Source organism: Ranitomeya variabilis, chromosome 8, assembly GCF_051348905.1.
Source record: "Ranitomeya variabilis isolate aRanVar5 chromosome 8, aRanVar5.hap1, whole genome shotgun sequence".
Taxonomy (NCBI): Eukaryota; Metazoa; Chordata; class Amphibia; order Anura; family Dendrobatidae; genus Ranitomeya; species Ranitomeya variabilis.
Window position 1 is genome coordinate 105,365,205 of NC_135239.1, and position 15,406 is coordinate 105,380,610.

Consider the following 15,406-nt stretch of genomic DNA (forward strand, 5'->3'; position numbering starts at 1 on the left):
GTCTCACTTTATGGCAATTGCTGCCTGGGAAAATTTCTCACACAGCAATGGCATAAAGTGAGACTAGGGACTATTTTCTCACAGGGGCGTAGGAATACATTGTGAGGAATACATTGTGAGGAATACATTGTGGAAGGATAGCTTCCATCATTGTATTCCTGGAGCCCCTGGAGAGCGGTCACATCAGCTGATGCTCCTGCTCTCCACGGGAAATCGTCGAGGGACACTCGTTTTAATTGGATTTCTGCGGATCAGGGAGTATAGTGTTGGTTTATTATTTTAATATTTTTTTTTACAGATGACACTGGCTTCGGGGATCAAGGTGACAAGTGATGGTGAGTATGTACTCTATGTTATATGCACTGTATGTATGTTGTATGTATGTACTGTATGTATGTACTGTATGTGGCATGTTGTCGCATGGTGCACGTCGTCGCATGTCATTACATGCTGCATGTCGCCGCATGTCATTGAATGCTGCATGTCGTCGCATGGTGCATATCGCATGCTGCATGTCATCGCATGTTGCATGTCACATGTCGTCGCATGTCATGTGTCATTGCATGCTGCATGTCATATGTTGCATGTCGCTGCATGGTGCATGTTGTCACATGTTGCCGCATGGTGCATGCCGTCTGTCACATGTTGCACATCGTCGCATGTTGCATGTCATGTGTTGCATGTTACCGCATGTCGTCGCATGGTGCATGTTGTCGCATGTCACCGCATGGTGCATGTCACATGTTGCATGTTGTCGCATGGTGCATGTCGTCGTATGTTGTCACATGTCGCATGTCATCGCATGGTGGATGTCGTCGCATGTTGTCACATGTCATCGCATGGCGCATGTCACATGTCGTCGCATGTTGCATGTTGTCGCATGGTGCATGTCATTGCATGTCGTATGTTGCATGTTGTCGCATGATGTCACATGTTACATGGTGTGTGTTGTATGTATGTTCTGTATGTGTATGTTTTTTTTTTATTTTTTACATTCAACACATTAGCCGGATGATGGGACTACTACTGTCCCATCATTGGCTAATGTGTCACTTACTGTCACTGTAGCAGGCAGAGCCCGATGGGACTTGTAGCCCCATCGGACGAAGCCTGCACACAGAGACACCCCCGCCGCCACCACCACCGCACCGCAGCAGACCCCAGCACGGCCAGCAGACCCACCGCAGACCCCAGCACCGCCCGCACATCCCGGCGCCGGCACGCAGACCCCCGCACATACCGGCGCCGGTATGTGCGGGCTGGCGCCGGTATGTGCGGGCCGGCGCCGGGGGTCTGCGTGCCGGCGCCGGGATGTGCCCGCGCAATCATCCCTGCCTAGCCCCGTCCGCACATCCCTGCCTAGCCCCGCCCTGCAGCCCCCAGCCCAGTCACTCTTGATGAGTGACTGATGACTGTGAGGCTGGTCACGCCTGCTCATGACGTCACGTCAATTTCCAGAGTCCATTTAAAGAAGCCATGGTGCTCAAGTGAATTCCATTTATTACTTACCAAGCACCGGGTGTGCGTTTCATAGTGGTTAATGCCTTGGATAATTCATTACAGCGTCAACATATTCAAGTGAATGTGATCAAGCTATAAAAAGTACTACTATTAATAAAAGATACAATCTGTACATGGTATTAAAAAAAAAAAAAAAAAAAGGAAAACAAAATGCATTGCTGCCTCTTCAAACAATTAGTGAACAGGAAATCTGCAAGAGAATCGTGAATGAATGTTGCTAAAATAACTTGTTTCATGATTCTCTTGCCATGTAAACAGGCTGCTGCTCACCCAATGAATAAGCAAAATGCTCGTCCATTGCCTGAAATGGTCTTTTGTGCAGGCAGCACAAAAGATCATTGTTCTCGGCAGGTTCATCGTCCTGTGTAAACACTGCAAAGAATTATTTCAGCCTATGCGCACTGAGCAATCTATGTCACTCTTACATGTAAGCTGTGCAAGCTTCTGCTTCGCGCCAAGGAGAGTTTTCTTGGTCTTCTCTTCCTTTTCATTCATTAGCTGCCGCAGTTGCTCCTCTTGTGCAGTCTTGTCTTGCAGGTCTTTATGGACTTTGGAGAGCTCTGATTGAAGTTGTGTAATCTGTTCCTGTAGTGCCTTAAATTCATTTTCTTTTTCTTCCGTGGTCTAGAAAACAAATTGGCAGCTTGCATAGAAAGTACAGAGTATATCACTACAGCAGTTTCCTGCAAATTTAATAGCAGTATGACGTAGGTCTGTAGATGCTTCTTGCTACCCTCTTTAAACCAACGCTATGATAGAAAACATCCTATATAGTATATACCAAAAAAGCACCAAGCGTTTTCTAATAACACGAGGGATGTATAAAGTTACCGTCACACTCAGCGACGCTGCGGCAATATAGACAACGAGCCGACCTAAACTAGATCGCTGGAGCGTCGCTGTTTAGGTCGCTGTAGAGACGTCAAACACAGCAACTCCAGAACGATGCAGGAGCGATCCAGTGACGTAACGGCGACTCACTTCTCGTTCTCGCTGGTTGTTAGCTCCATGTCAAACATTGCTGGCATCGTTGCTTTTGATGTCAAACATGACGATACATGCCGACCTGGCGACAAAATAAAGTTCTGGACTTCTAGCTCCGACCAGCGATGGCACAGCGGGATCCAGATCGCTGCTGCGTGTCAAACACAACGAGATCGCTATCCAGGACGCTGCAACGTCACGGATTGTTGTCGTTCTCGTTGCAAAGTTGCTGAGTGTGACGGTACGTTAAGGCTTTGGTCACATTAGTCATGGTATAGAAACCCCACTCTGATAAGGAATTACCTGGAGGATGTTTGCTTGGATGTTCAAATTGCCTTTTTAGAGAGGAAAAGGACTTGAATTTAATGGCACCTACCAGAACTAGCAATCGTAATGGTCACTATGGACCCTTTAGTGCATGTGGAGAAAATCTGCAAGTGGCAGCACTTTAGACGCAGCACATGTCAGCTGCTTCCAAAGCGCCGATGTCTATTGAACGAAAGTGAATCCACATGTGATCACAGAACCGTGCGTCGAGTAGATGGTATCGGCAAAATTTATCTTGCTGAGGTTCAGGTCTCCGCAAGAGAAATACACATGCTGCGGTCTGGAAAGACACGCTACATGTCCGTCTCCGCAGGTGAGCTGCGGGCGTCTGTACACGCATACTGGGCATGAGATTTCTTGAAATCCCATCCACTGTGCTGTAACATCTGGCTGCTGTGGGTTGGACGCTGCACAATTACACAGCATTTACTGATCCTCTGCACATACCATTAAACGAGCCTTGCCACATGACTTCAGATATAAGCCAAAAGCAAACAGATTCTGGTTTGGCTTTTATCCCAAGACATTTGATAAGGCTCCTTAAAGGGTCGATATTACATCATATGCAATATCGTGCACACCTTTGTTACATGATGCGATCATGCCGCCACAGCGGGACTCTTGACAACGAAAGAAAGTTTCAAACGATCTGCTACAACGTACGATTCTCAGCGGGGTCCCTGATTGCAGTAGCGTGTCAGACACAGCGAGATCGTAAGTATATCGCTGGAACGTCATGGATCGTGCCGTCGTAGCGACCAAAGTGCCACTGTGAGACGGTACCCTAAGTAAACTTAGGAGATGAAAGTGGATATAAAACTGTGCGGCTGAAAATCCAACATACAATAGGAGACCAGATGCGGTATGGATGGGGATTCGTCAACACATTTCACTGTGATCAAACCTGCTCATCAGGACAAACCACAATGATAGGGTGCAACTAGCGGGAATAAATACAGTACATTCAAAAAAGAGGTGCTCAAAAACAGTCCTCCATAATCATACGACCAGCACAGCACGCTATCTTGTCAGCATAATACAGGATAACACCTTACAACAAACTTAGAGATTGAATTGAAAAATAAATCTGAAATAAGGAAATAACATATGTGAAGAATAAGCATACTAGTAATAAATAAAAGTAGTAAATAAAACGGAGCAGAAATGCTGGTGGATCAGGGGATGCTGTTAGTGCGCTGGGAGTGTGTTTTAGTGGTATGAGCCACTAGATATGGAGTTTTCTATTCTTTCATATGACTATCATTTCCTTATTCAGTTGCTCCATAGCTAGTGGCTCATACCACTAAAACACTCCCAGCGCATAGTAACCACAACAGCTCTTTAATCCTCTCCCTCTATTTTTATCAAATACCCTGATACACCTCCATTTCTGCTCCATTTTATATCTAAACACTAGTATGCTTATTCTTCACATATTTCCCTTGCTCATTTCAGATTTTTTTTTAATTCAATTTCCAAGTTTGTGGAAAGCTGTTCTGTATTCCGCACACAAGATAACGTGTTGTGCTGTCATATGGCCATGGAGGATAGTTTTTGCCTGCCTCCATTTTTAATGTATTGTCTATTCCCACATCCGTACTGCATCTGGTCTCCTATTGTATACTGGATTCTCAGCAGAGCAGTTCTACATCCACTTTCATCGCCAAGTTTACTTTCTAAATATCAGAAATGACTCAGTGTTTTTTCACATCAATCCTATATAAACATGTAAAACACCATACGGACAGATCCCATGTAAAACACCATACGGACAGATCCCATGTAAAATACTACAGGTATAAAGAAAACGACGGGAGATATCAGGTTTACAAGTCAATGTCGGACCTCTTCATCTGGACAAACCAGGACAGGTTTCACAAGGTTTGTCCTGGTTAAGAGGTCAGGACCTTGAAATGCATTGACTTATAAACCTGTTCTATTAAAATATTTGATTTTAAGGATTCTACCTCAGCAGCACATGATTGATACCTCCTGTCGTTTTCTCTTATTCCTGTGCTTGTCCTCTTAACCGGTATCTGTGCAGCTGCTGTTTATGCCCTTTATGTGTTGCCATTAAGCAACTCAGCAAAGTGAGTACATCTCCCCTTTTGCTTGACACCCCATTGTCATTGGATAAGACCCTATTGCGCTTTTTTCTTCCCAGTTTAATTCCTTACGTAAAGTATTATACAGACAGATCACATTTCAACCCAACAAGAAAAGTCACCTTCTGCATAGTTTCCAACTTGCTTTCTAGAGCGGAGAGCTTGACTTCAGCTTGTGCCCGATAATCTCTCAATTCTTGAAGTTCTTTTAGAGCGGCTCGTTCTTCTAACTGATTTGCTTTAGCTGCTGAAGTTTCAGCAACCAACTGAGAACAGAAACAAGACCTTGTAATAGAATTCAGCATAAGAATATGTGCACACATCTTTTTCAGGTGAAAACCGCCAGGAAAATGCTCAGAAAACACTCAAAATAATGAACAGGTGAATACCTATGTATAAAGCACTTGCTGTGCACATGTTCAAGCTTTTGATGCCTTTTAACTCCTGCAGGTTTCCAAAAAGGGTGTGTGTGTGCGTTATATATATATATATATATTTATTATTTTTTTTAAACTGTCTGAGGGGTACTTCCGTCTGCCTGTCGGCAACTTCCGTCACGGAAATCCCACCTCGCTGATTGGTTGCGCCAGCTGCCTGTCATGGCTGCCGCGACCAATCAGCGACGGGCACACTCTGATTAGTCCCTCCCTACTCCCCTGCAGTCAGTGCCCGGCACCCGCTCCATACTCCCCGCAGTCAGTGCCCGCTCCATACTCCCCTCCAGTCACCGCTCACACAGGGTTAATGCCAACGGTAACGTACCGCGTTTTGCCGTGGGTAACTCACTCCGTTACCGCCGCTATTAACCCTGTGTGACTAAGTTTCTACTATTGATGCTGCCTATGCAGCGTCAATAGTAAAAACATCTAATGTTAAAAATATTTTAAAAAATAAAAAATCATTATATACTCACCTTAAGCCGCCTTTTCTCGCTCCTCGCGACGCTCCGGTGACCGCTCCATGCAAGCGGCAGGTTCCGGAGGCAAGAATGGTATGAGAGAAGGACTTGCCATGACTTCATGGTCAAGTGACCGCGACGTCATCACAGGTCCTGCGCGAGAAGGACCTGCCATGACGTCACGGTCATGTGACCGAGACGTCATCACACCCTGGGACCGCCGCCTGCACCGCACACAGGCGACAGAACTACAAGGGGCCCTCGGAAGGTGAGTATATGTTTATTTTTTATCCTGTGACATACATGGCTGGGCAATATACTACGTAGCTTGGCAATATACTGCGTGACTGGCCAATATACTACGTGGCTGTGCAATATACTACGTGGCTCTGTGCTGTATACTACGTGGCTGGGCAATATACTACGTGGACATGCATATTCTAGAATACCCAATGCATTAGAATCGGGCCACCATCTAGTATAATATATATATATATATACTATATAATTGTCTAAGGGTCACTTCCGTCTTTGTCTGTCCTTCTGTCTGTCATGGAAATCCCAAGTCGCTGATTGGTCACCGCAAAACAGCCACGACCAATCAACAACGGGCACAGTCCGGCGGCAAAATGGCCGCTCCTTACTCCCCACAGTCAGTGCCCGCTCCATACTCCCCGCAGTCAGCGCTCACACAGGGTTAATGGCAGCGGTAACGGACCGCGTTATGCCGCAGTGTAACGCACTTAGTTAACGCTGCTATTAACCCTGTGTGACCAACCTTTTACTGTTGATGCTGCCTATGCAGCATCAATAGTAAAAAGATCTAATGTTAAAAATAATAAAAAATAGTTATATACTCACCGTCTGTCGGCCCCCCGTATCCAGAACAGGCCTGTGACGCTCCGGTGACCACTCCAAGCATTGCGATCTCGCGAGATGATGAAGTAGCGGTCTCTCGAGACCGCTACGTCTTTATCTCGTGAGACCGCAATGCACTCTTGGGACCGGAGCGCGTGAGGAGCATCGGTAAACGCTTCGCCTGGATCCAGGGGCCAACGGAAGGCGAGTATATAACTTTTTTATTTTAATTCTTTTTTTTTTTTAAACAGGGATATGATGCCCACATTGCTATATACTACATGGGCTGTGCTATACGCTCCGTGCACTGCGCTATACGCTCCGTGCACTGCGCTATACGCTCCGTGCACTGCGCTATACGCTCCGTGCACTGCGCTATACGCTCCGTGCACTGCGCTATACGCTCCGTGCACTGCGCTATACCCTCCGTGCACTGCGCTATACGCTCCGTGCACTGCGCTATACCCTCCGTGCACTGCGCTATACACTCCGTGCACTGCGCTATACACTCCGTGCACTGCGCTATACACTCCGTGCACTGCGCTATACACTCCGTGCACTGCGCTATACACTCCGTGCACTGCGCTATACACTCCGTGCACTGCGCTATACACTCCGTGCACTGCGCTATACACTCCGTGCACTGCGCTATACACTCCGTGCACTGCGCTATACACTCCGTGCACTGCGCTATACACTCCGTGCACTGCGCTATACACTCCGTGCACTGCGCTATACACTCCGTGCACTGCGCTATACACTCCGTGCACTGCGCTATACACTCCGTGCACTGCGCTATACACTCCGTGCACTGCGCTATACACTCCGTGCACTGCGCTATACACTCCGTGCACTGCGCTATACACTCCGTGCACTGCGCTATACACTCCGTGCACTGCGCTATACACTCCGTGCACTGCGCTATACACTCCGTGCACTGCGCTATACACTCCGTGCACTGCGCTATACACTCCGTGCACTGCGCTATACACTCCGTGCACTGCGCTATACACTCCGTGCACTGCGCTATACACTCCGTGCACTGCGCTATACACTCCGTGCACTGCGCTATACACTCCGTGCACTGCGCTATACACTCCGTGCACTGCGCTATACACTCCGTGCACTGCGCTATATACTCCGTGGACTGCGCTATATACTCCGTGGACTGCGCTATATACTCCGTGGACTGCGCTATATACTCCGTGGACTGCGCTATATACTCCGTGGACTGCGCTATATACTCCGTGGACTGCGCTATATACTCCGTGGACTGCGCTATATACTCCGTGGACTGCGCTATATACTCCGTGGACTGCGCTATATACTCCGTGGCCAGCCGCGAACAATCAGCAACAGGTGCAGTCCGGCGGGGGATTTGAACCACGCTTTGCTAATTGGTCGCGGCAGGCCGAATCCTGTGTATTCAATGTATGATTCTAAAATCTTCATAATTAAACTACATACATATTCTAGAATACCCGATACGTTTCCTCCGGGTACTCCGGTTTCCTCCCACATTTCAAAGACATACTGATAGGGAATTTAGATTGTGAGCCCCATCAGGGACAGCGATGATAATGTGTGCAAAACTGTAAAGCGCTGCGGAATATGTTAGCACTATATAAAAATAAAGATTAATAAAAATTAATAATCCTCCATTCTTCTGGCGTTTTCTGCTCTGTACTCATTGATGAAAGCTCAAAATATGCCCAGAAAACACCTGGATGTCTATTGGAGCATTTTACCATAACCACAACACACTAGCAGCTTTTTTTATTATTAAATAGTATGGTAAAAAGGACCAGAAAACCACAATAACAGTAATAAAAATGATCTAAAAAGCGCAACAATTCTTAAAAAAAAAAGCCAAATAAAGATTTGCTGGAAACTGAACCCATCGGAAAAATGCTCTGGACCATGGGACCAAAAAAATGGTAGTGTTTTCTGGAGAGTTGTCTGAAAAACTCATGTTCTGCCAAATCTAAAAAAAAGATGCCTTGCGCACATACCCTTACAATTTCCAAAACAGCACAAAGTGAGAGAAACTAGTACCACCTCCTCAAGCACACATCCAAATACATGTACAATATTCTAACATTTTCATTCACAAATAAATGTGACTTTTAGTTGAATATATTTTTAGCAAGGCCGCAATCATGAGTTTAGATTAAAAAATAAATAAATAAATCTGCGGCTACTTAAATATACCTTACCTTATTAATACAAGAGTCCATCTCACCTGATCATGCAGAGCCTTTAACTCTTCATACTGAGTCTTGTACCTCCTTCCAATTTTTTTCACTTGGTTGACATGTTTTATCTTTTCTTGTATATCTGTCACTTTGGTATTAAGCTCTTTCTGAAGATTTTCCTTTTCATTCTTAAATTTTACAGCATCTTCTTTAGCACTTTGACATTGACTCTGACATGTATTCAGGGCTGCATTTAACCTACCATAGAAATGGAAACATGTTTGCAAAATTTAAGGCAGATTGAGGAATACCAGCAAGATAAAAAACACAAGCTCCAATTTCAATATTCACATTTCCAGAATTTTAGCCCTTTCATCCTCAAGCCTGTTTTCACCTTCCTGACCCAGCCAAATCTAACAATTCTGACCAGCGTCACTTTATGTGATAACTCTGGCAAAGCTTCAATGTGTCCCAGTGTTTCTTAGATGTTTTTTTTCAGGGATACATAGTACTTTAGGTTAATGGTAAATTTAGTTGACATTTTTTGCTTTATTCATGAAAATATTAGAATTTGAGAAGAGAGGGATTTTTGGTACTTACCGTAAAATCTCTTTCTTGGAGCCTTCATTGTGGGACACAGGTTACCATGAGTGTATGCTGCTGTCACTAGGAGGCTGACACTATGCAAATAAGGAAAAAATAACTCCTCCTTGGCAGTATACACCCTCCGACAGGCACAAGTCAACTCAGTTGCTGCTAAAGCAGTAGTAGGAGCAACTTTAAACAAACTAAACCTATGTACCAACCCAAAACAACGGCACATTGGCCAAAAGGGTACAACATAAAGGGAGGGTGCTGTGTCCCCCATTGAAGGCTCCAAGAAAGATTTTACGGTAAGTACCAAAAATCTCTCTTTCCTGCTCGCTTCATTGGGGGACATAGGTTACCCATGGAATGTACAAAAGCAGTCCCACGGGTGGGGAAAATATTAGAGAGAAGACGACTTAGGCCGGCTGGTGGGAAACTGCCGCCTGCAGTATCTTCCTACCCAGGCCTGCGTCCGCAGAAGCCTGAGCATGCACCTTGTAGAACCTTACGAAAGTGTGAAGGGATGACCAGGTTGCAGCTTTGCAAACCTGCAAAGCCGAAGCCTGGTGACGAACGGCCCAGGAAGCTCCCACAGGCCAGGTAGAGTGAGCCCTCACCCCCAGAGGAGGCTGTTTATCTTGAACGTGGTAAGCCTCCAGAACCGCCGAACGAATCCAACGAGCAATAGTGGATTTAGAGGCGGGGAGCTCCTTCCGACGATCTTCAGAGTGCCGACAAATAGAGGATCAAACTGGCAAAAAGAAGCAGTTCTGGTAAGATAGACTCGGATAGCCCTGACCAAATCCAGCTTGTGGAGAGATTTCTCCAAGGGATGAACGGGGGAAGGGCACAAGGAAGGAAGGAAGGACGATGTCCTCGTTGATGTGAAAAGCCGAAACTACTTTTGGTAGAAAGGAAGGAACAGTCCGAAAGACTACTTTATCCTGGGGCAGAATGAATCAGGAAAGGAGAACGGCAGGATAATGCCGCCAACTCGGAGACTCTCCTAATAGAGGTGATGGCGACCAGGAAAGCCACCTTCCATGAAAGTAGGGAAAAGGAAATGTTCTGAATTAGTTTACCTGGGGAAGGGAAGCCAGGTCCCTTTGGAAGAGGATGAACAGAGCGGAAACCTGACCCTTTAAGGTACTTAGAGAAAGGCCCGAATCGAAACAGATAAGGAATCTGGAACTGGGCCCACGAGATCACAAGGGCGTCGGGTCCCGAGACCTGGATACGTACTGGGGAACCTTGTGGTTTGTTCGGGAAGCCATTAGGTCGACATCCGGAACGCTCCACCTCAACCAATTTGGTTGTAGACGGTGGGGTGGAGAGACCACTCGCCTGACACGAGCCCGACGGCTGAGAAAGTTGGCTTCCCAATTATCCACCCCTGGAATGTGGACAGCTGATATGGCGGGGACATGGTTTTCTGCCCACCGCAGAATTTTTGCCGCCTCCCTCATGACCTGCTTGCTGCGAGTCCCGCCCTGGTGGTTTATGTAAGCCACGGCCGTGGCCTTGTCCGACTGACTGCGGACCAGTTTTCCCATGAGGAAGGACTGCCAGCAGAGGAGGGCAAGGAAGATTGCCCCGATCTCCAAGAGAGGGTCTCTTGAACATTCCAGCGACCATGCGCTGTGAGATGTTGAAAGACCGCACCCCACCCCTGAAGACTGGCGTCGGTGGTGATGACCTGCCAGCGGAGGGGGAGAAATGACCTCCCGCACAGAATGGAGGTGAAAAGTGTCCACCAAGTGAGCGACTGCTTCACATTGAGAGGTAGGCGAATTGGAATATCCAGGGAAAGTGGGCTCCTGTCTCAGGCAGACAGGAGAGCCAGCTGGAGCGGGCGAGTATGGAACTGAGCATAAGGAACTGCTTCCATGGAAGCGACTATCTTCCCTAGTACTCTCATGCAGAGCCGTAGAGGCAGAGGAACAGGGCACTTTAAGGCTTTGATGTCCTGTCGGAGACAAAGGAACTTCTCCTTTGGGAGGAGGACCCGAGCTTGAATGGTTTCGAATTCCTTGCCCAGGAACTCGAGACGTTGAGTAGGAATTAAGGTCGACTTGTCTTTGTTGATTATCCAACCGAGACGGATCAGCGTGACCAGAGTGATCTGGAGATTCTGGCCTCAGTCCCGGCGAGATGGACCCTTGAACAGGAGATCGTCAAGATAGGGGATTATGAGAATTCCCTTTGAACGAAGGATGGCCATGACCGCCGCCATTACCTTTGTGAAGACCCTGGGGGCGGACGCCAGGCCGAACGGGAGAGCTGTGAACTGGTAATGTTCCTCCTGGATCACAAAATGAAGGAACCTCTGATGCTATTGACAAATAGGAATATGCAGGTACGCCTCCTGAATGTCCAGAGCACAGATATTCCCCCGATTCCATGGAAGCGATCACCGAGCGCAGAGACTCCATCTTGAAGTGTTGAATCCGAAGGTGGCGATTCAACTGCTTGAGATCCAAAATCGGGCGGTGAGCGCCGTCTTTTTTTGGAACCACGAGAAGATTTGAGTAAAAACCCGAAAACCGCTTGCGGTATGGAACTGGGACGATTATCCCTGAGGCGAGGAGGGAAGCGACGGCCTGGAGAAGCCCTGGGACATGGGAAGGCTGCTTGGGTGGACGAGAGAAGAAATAGTCTTCCTGCTGGCAAAGAAAATTCTATTTTGTAGCCTGATGTAACGATCTCCCTGACCCAGGCCTCGACCACCGATAACCAAGCCTCCGCCTCTTAGAAGGAAGGTTTTCTTCTTTCCCCCTGAGCGGAAGAGCGGTCCCTGCTGAGAGGAACCGCCTGAGGTAGAGAAAGGCCTGAAGGGGCGAAAGGACTGGGGTCCTCGTCTATTGAAAGGGCGCTTAGGCTTGGATTGAGGTAGAGAGGTGCTTTTTCCACCAGTAGCGTCCGAGATGATCTGGTCCAGCTTTGTGCCAAAGAGCCTGAAGCCCTGGAACGGTAGGCCAGTGAGACTTCTTAGAAGCGGGGTATGCGTTCCATGCCTTCAGCCAAAGGACACAGCGAGGCCAGGGAGGCATTTAAGAGATATTTCCCCGCGTGTGCAATCTGGTCCACTAAATCCGCTAGCTCCTCTGAAGGAGCCGAAGTTACGATGCCCCTGCGAAGTATCTTAGCCCAGGCAGACACGGCTTTCGCCACTCAAGAGGCGAAATTGGGGCAGATAGAGGTGCCGGACGCTTCAAAGGCTGATTTGGTTAAAGCTTCAATTTGTCTGTCCGTATAGTACTTGAGAGATGCCGCATCGGGAATGGACACAACTGTCTGCGAGGATAAAGGAGACACTGGCGGATCTACCTTAGGGGATTCGGACCATTTGCTGACAAGATCAGGACTAAAGGGGTATTAAATGTCCAGACGCTTTCATCCTGGAAAACGTTTTCCGGGTTGTTCCCAGTGTCTAGAGGTAGTATTCTCAAACTCTTTGTGATGGGGAAAAACTCTGGAGGGCCGTTTCAACCATCTAAATGAAATGGAGTCCTCCTGGGTAGCAGCGTCTTCCTCAAGTTCGAGGGATTGAATAATAGCCGAAACACCAAGGTTACTTACCGGTAGCTGGTTTTTCCAGAGCCCGTGACAGCACACCTGAGAGATGGATCCGCCCAGTCAGGACAGGAAACCTACTGAAATAAAAGGGCGGTACCTCTCCCTCGCTTCAGTTGGTTTTCAGAGCATGAGAGGCCCCCCTTGGTTAGTTCACATGGCAATCTACCACCACATTATAATAATAAAAAAAAAAACACCCAGCTAAAAGAGCGCACCAAAGGGTGAAAAAAAGGGAGGGAATATACAGGTACTGTCATGGGCTCTGGAAAAACCGGCTACCGGTAAGTAACCTTGGTGTTTTCCCGTCTCCCATGACAGCACACCAGAGAGATTTTTGGAGAAAGGAACACCTTAGGGAGGGACCACCGCTTGCAGCACCCTTCTACCAAAGGTAAAGTCAGACGAGGAGGATAGATCCAGTCGGTAGTGTTTAAAAAAGGTTGACAGTGAGGACCAGGTAGCGGCCTTACAAATCTGATCAATCGATACCTCTGCTTTTTCTGCCCAAGGAAGTAGCCACAGCTCTGGTGGAGTGAGCCTTGATGCCTTCAGGGATCTGGGCACCACGTGCATCATAGTATAAGGTAATAGCCTCCCTAATCTGTTGTGAACTCTGTTTTCAGGCTCCCTCTTGTGGTCACTGGTGGTATGGTGTGACTTTTGCTTTGGGCTCCCCCTGGTGGCTTTGTTTGTTATCCTGCTGGTCTCTGGCTATCAGCTGGTTCGTTATCCTCTGGGAGGTTCCTATATAGCTCTGTTTCTCTTTCACTTGTTGCCGGCTGTCGATGTAATCAGTGCTACTCAGATTCCTTCTGACTACCTTGCTCCCAGTCCATCCAGGACAAGCTAAGTTTTGTTTGCTCATTTTTTGATCAGCAGTGTTTATCATGTTTTCTTGTCCAGCTTGCTAAAATGTGATTCCCTCGCTTGCTGGTTGCTCTAGTGGACTGAGTTTCTTCTCACACACCGTTAGTCGGTGCGTGGGTTCTTGAAATCTCAGGATGGATATTTTGTAAGGGTTTTTTATTGATCGCATAGACCCCTGCTCTATTTTCTGCTTTCTAGTACTAGTGGGCCTCTTTTGCTGAATCTGATTTCATCCCTATGTATGTGCCTTCTTCTTACTTCACCGTTAATATTTGTTGGGGGCTTCTATATCTTTGGGGATTATTTCTCTGGAGGCAAGCGAGGGCTTTCTTTCTCTTTAGGGGTAGCTAGTTCCTCAGGCTGGCTCGAGACGTCTAGGAATTTTTTAGGCACGTTCACCGGCTACCTCTAGTTGTGTTGGATAGGTTCAGATTTGCGATCAGTCCAGTTACCATCTCCCTAGAGCTTGTCCTAAGTTTATTCACTTGCTGGTCTATTGGTGATCCTCAGCCACTAAGGATCATAACAGTACAGCCGGCCCAGAAAGTGTTAATTGCATGGCAGAAGCAGGAGAAAAGAAGCCTTGAGAATTTTTTTTTTTTTTTTGCCGTGTGTCTAGCTGCTGTGGCTAGCTTCTCTCCTCCTCTTAATCTTGGTGTGGCTCTGAGTTCAGCTGCTGACATGGATGTCCAGAGCTTGGCTTCCAGTCTGGATCATCTTGCTGCTAGGGTTCAAAGTATTCAGGATTTTGTTATTCACAGTCCTATGTCTGAGCCTAGAATACCTATTCCGGAGTTGTTTTCTGGAGATAGATCTAGGTTCCTGAATTTTAAGAACAATTGTAAGTTGTTTCTTTCTTTGAAACCTCGTTCCTCTGGTGATGCCGTTCAGCAAGTTAAGATTATCATTTCCTTTTTGCGTGGCGACCCTCAAGATTGGGCCTTCGCATTGACGCCAGGGGATCCTGCATTGCTTAGTGTAGATGTATTTTTTCTGGCCCTGGGATTGCTCTATAAGGAACCTAATCTTGAGAACCAGGCTGAAAAAGCGTTATTGGCCCTCTCGCAGGGGCAAGATGAAGCAGAGGTGTACTGCCAGAAATTTCGGAAATGGTCGGTGCTTACTCAGTGGAATGAGTGTGCCCTGGCTGCAAATTTCAGAGAAGGTCTTTCTGAAGCCATTAAGAATGTCATGGTGGGGTTCCCTACGCCTGCAGGTCTGAATGAGTCAATGACTCTGGCCATTCAGATTGATCGGCGTTTGCGGGAGCGCAAACCTGTGCACCATTTGGCGGTGTCTTCTGAACAGACACCTGAATCTATGCAATGTGACAGAATTTTGACCAGAAGTGAACGGCAAAATTATAGACGGCAAAATGGGTTGTGCTTTTACTGTGGTGACTCAGCTCATGTTATCTCAGCATGCTCTAAGCGCAAAAAGGTTGATAAATCTGTCACCATTGGTACTTTACAGCCTAAGTTCATTTT

General features: G+C 47.1%; 1 protein-coding gene across 4 annotated transcripts in view; it reads right to left on the reverse strand.

The window, feature by feature from the left end:
- The window catches only part of TPR (translocated promoter region, nuclear basket protein), a 196,773-nt gene that overhangs the window by 30,321 nt on the left and 151,046 nt on the right, over positions 1–15,406 (reverse strand). For all 4 annotated transcript variants that reach the window (XM_077277613.1, XM_077277611.1, XM_077277610.1 and 1 more), the window contains exons 31-33: positions 8,936–9,146; positions 5,060–5,203; positions 1,947–2,145 (exon numbers count right to left, since the gene is read on the reverse strand). In XM_077277613.1, coding sequence (XP_077133728.1) covers positions 1,947–2,145; positions 5,060–5,203; positions 8,936–9,146 — 554 coding nt within the window. The remainder of the gene's footprint in view (positions 1–1,946; positions 2,146–5,059; positions 5,204–8,935; positions 9,147–15,406) is intronic.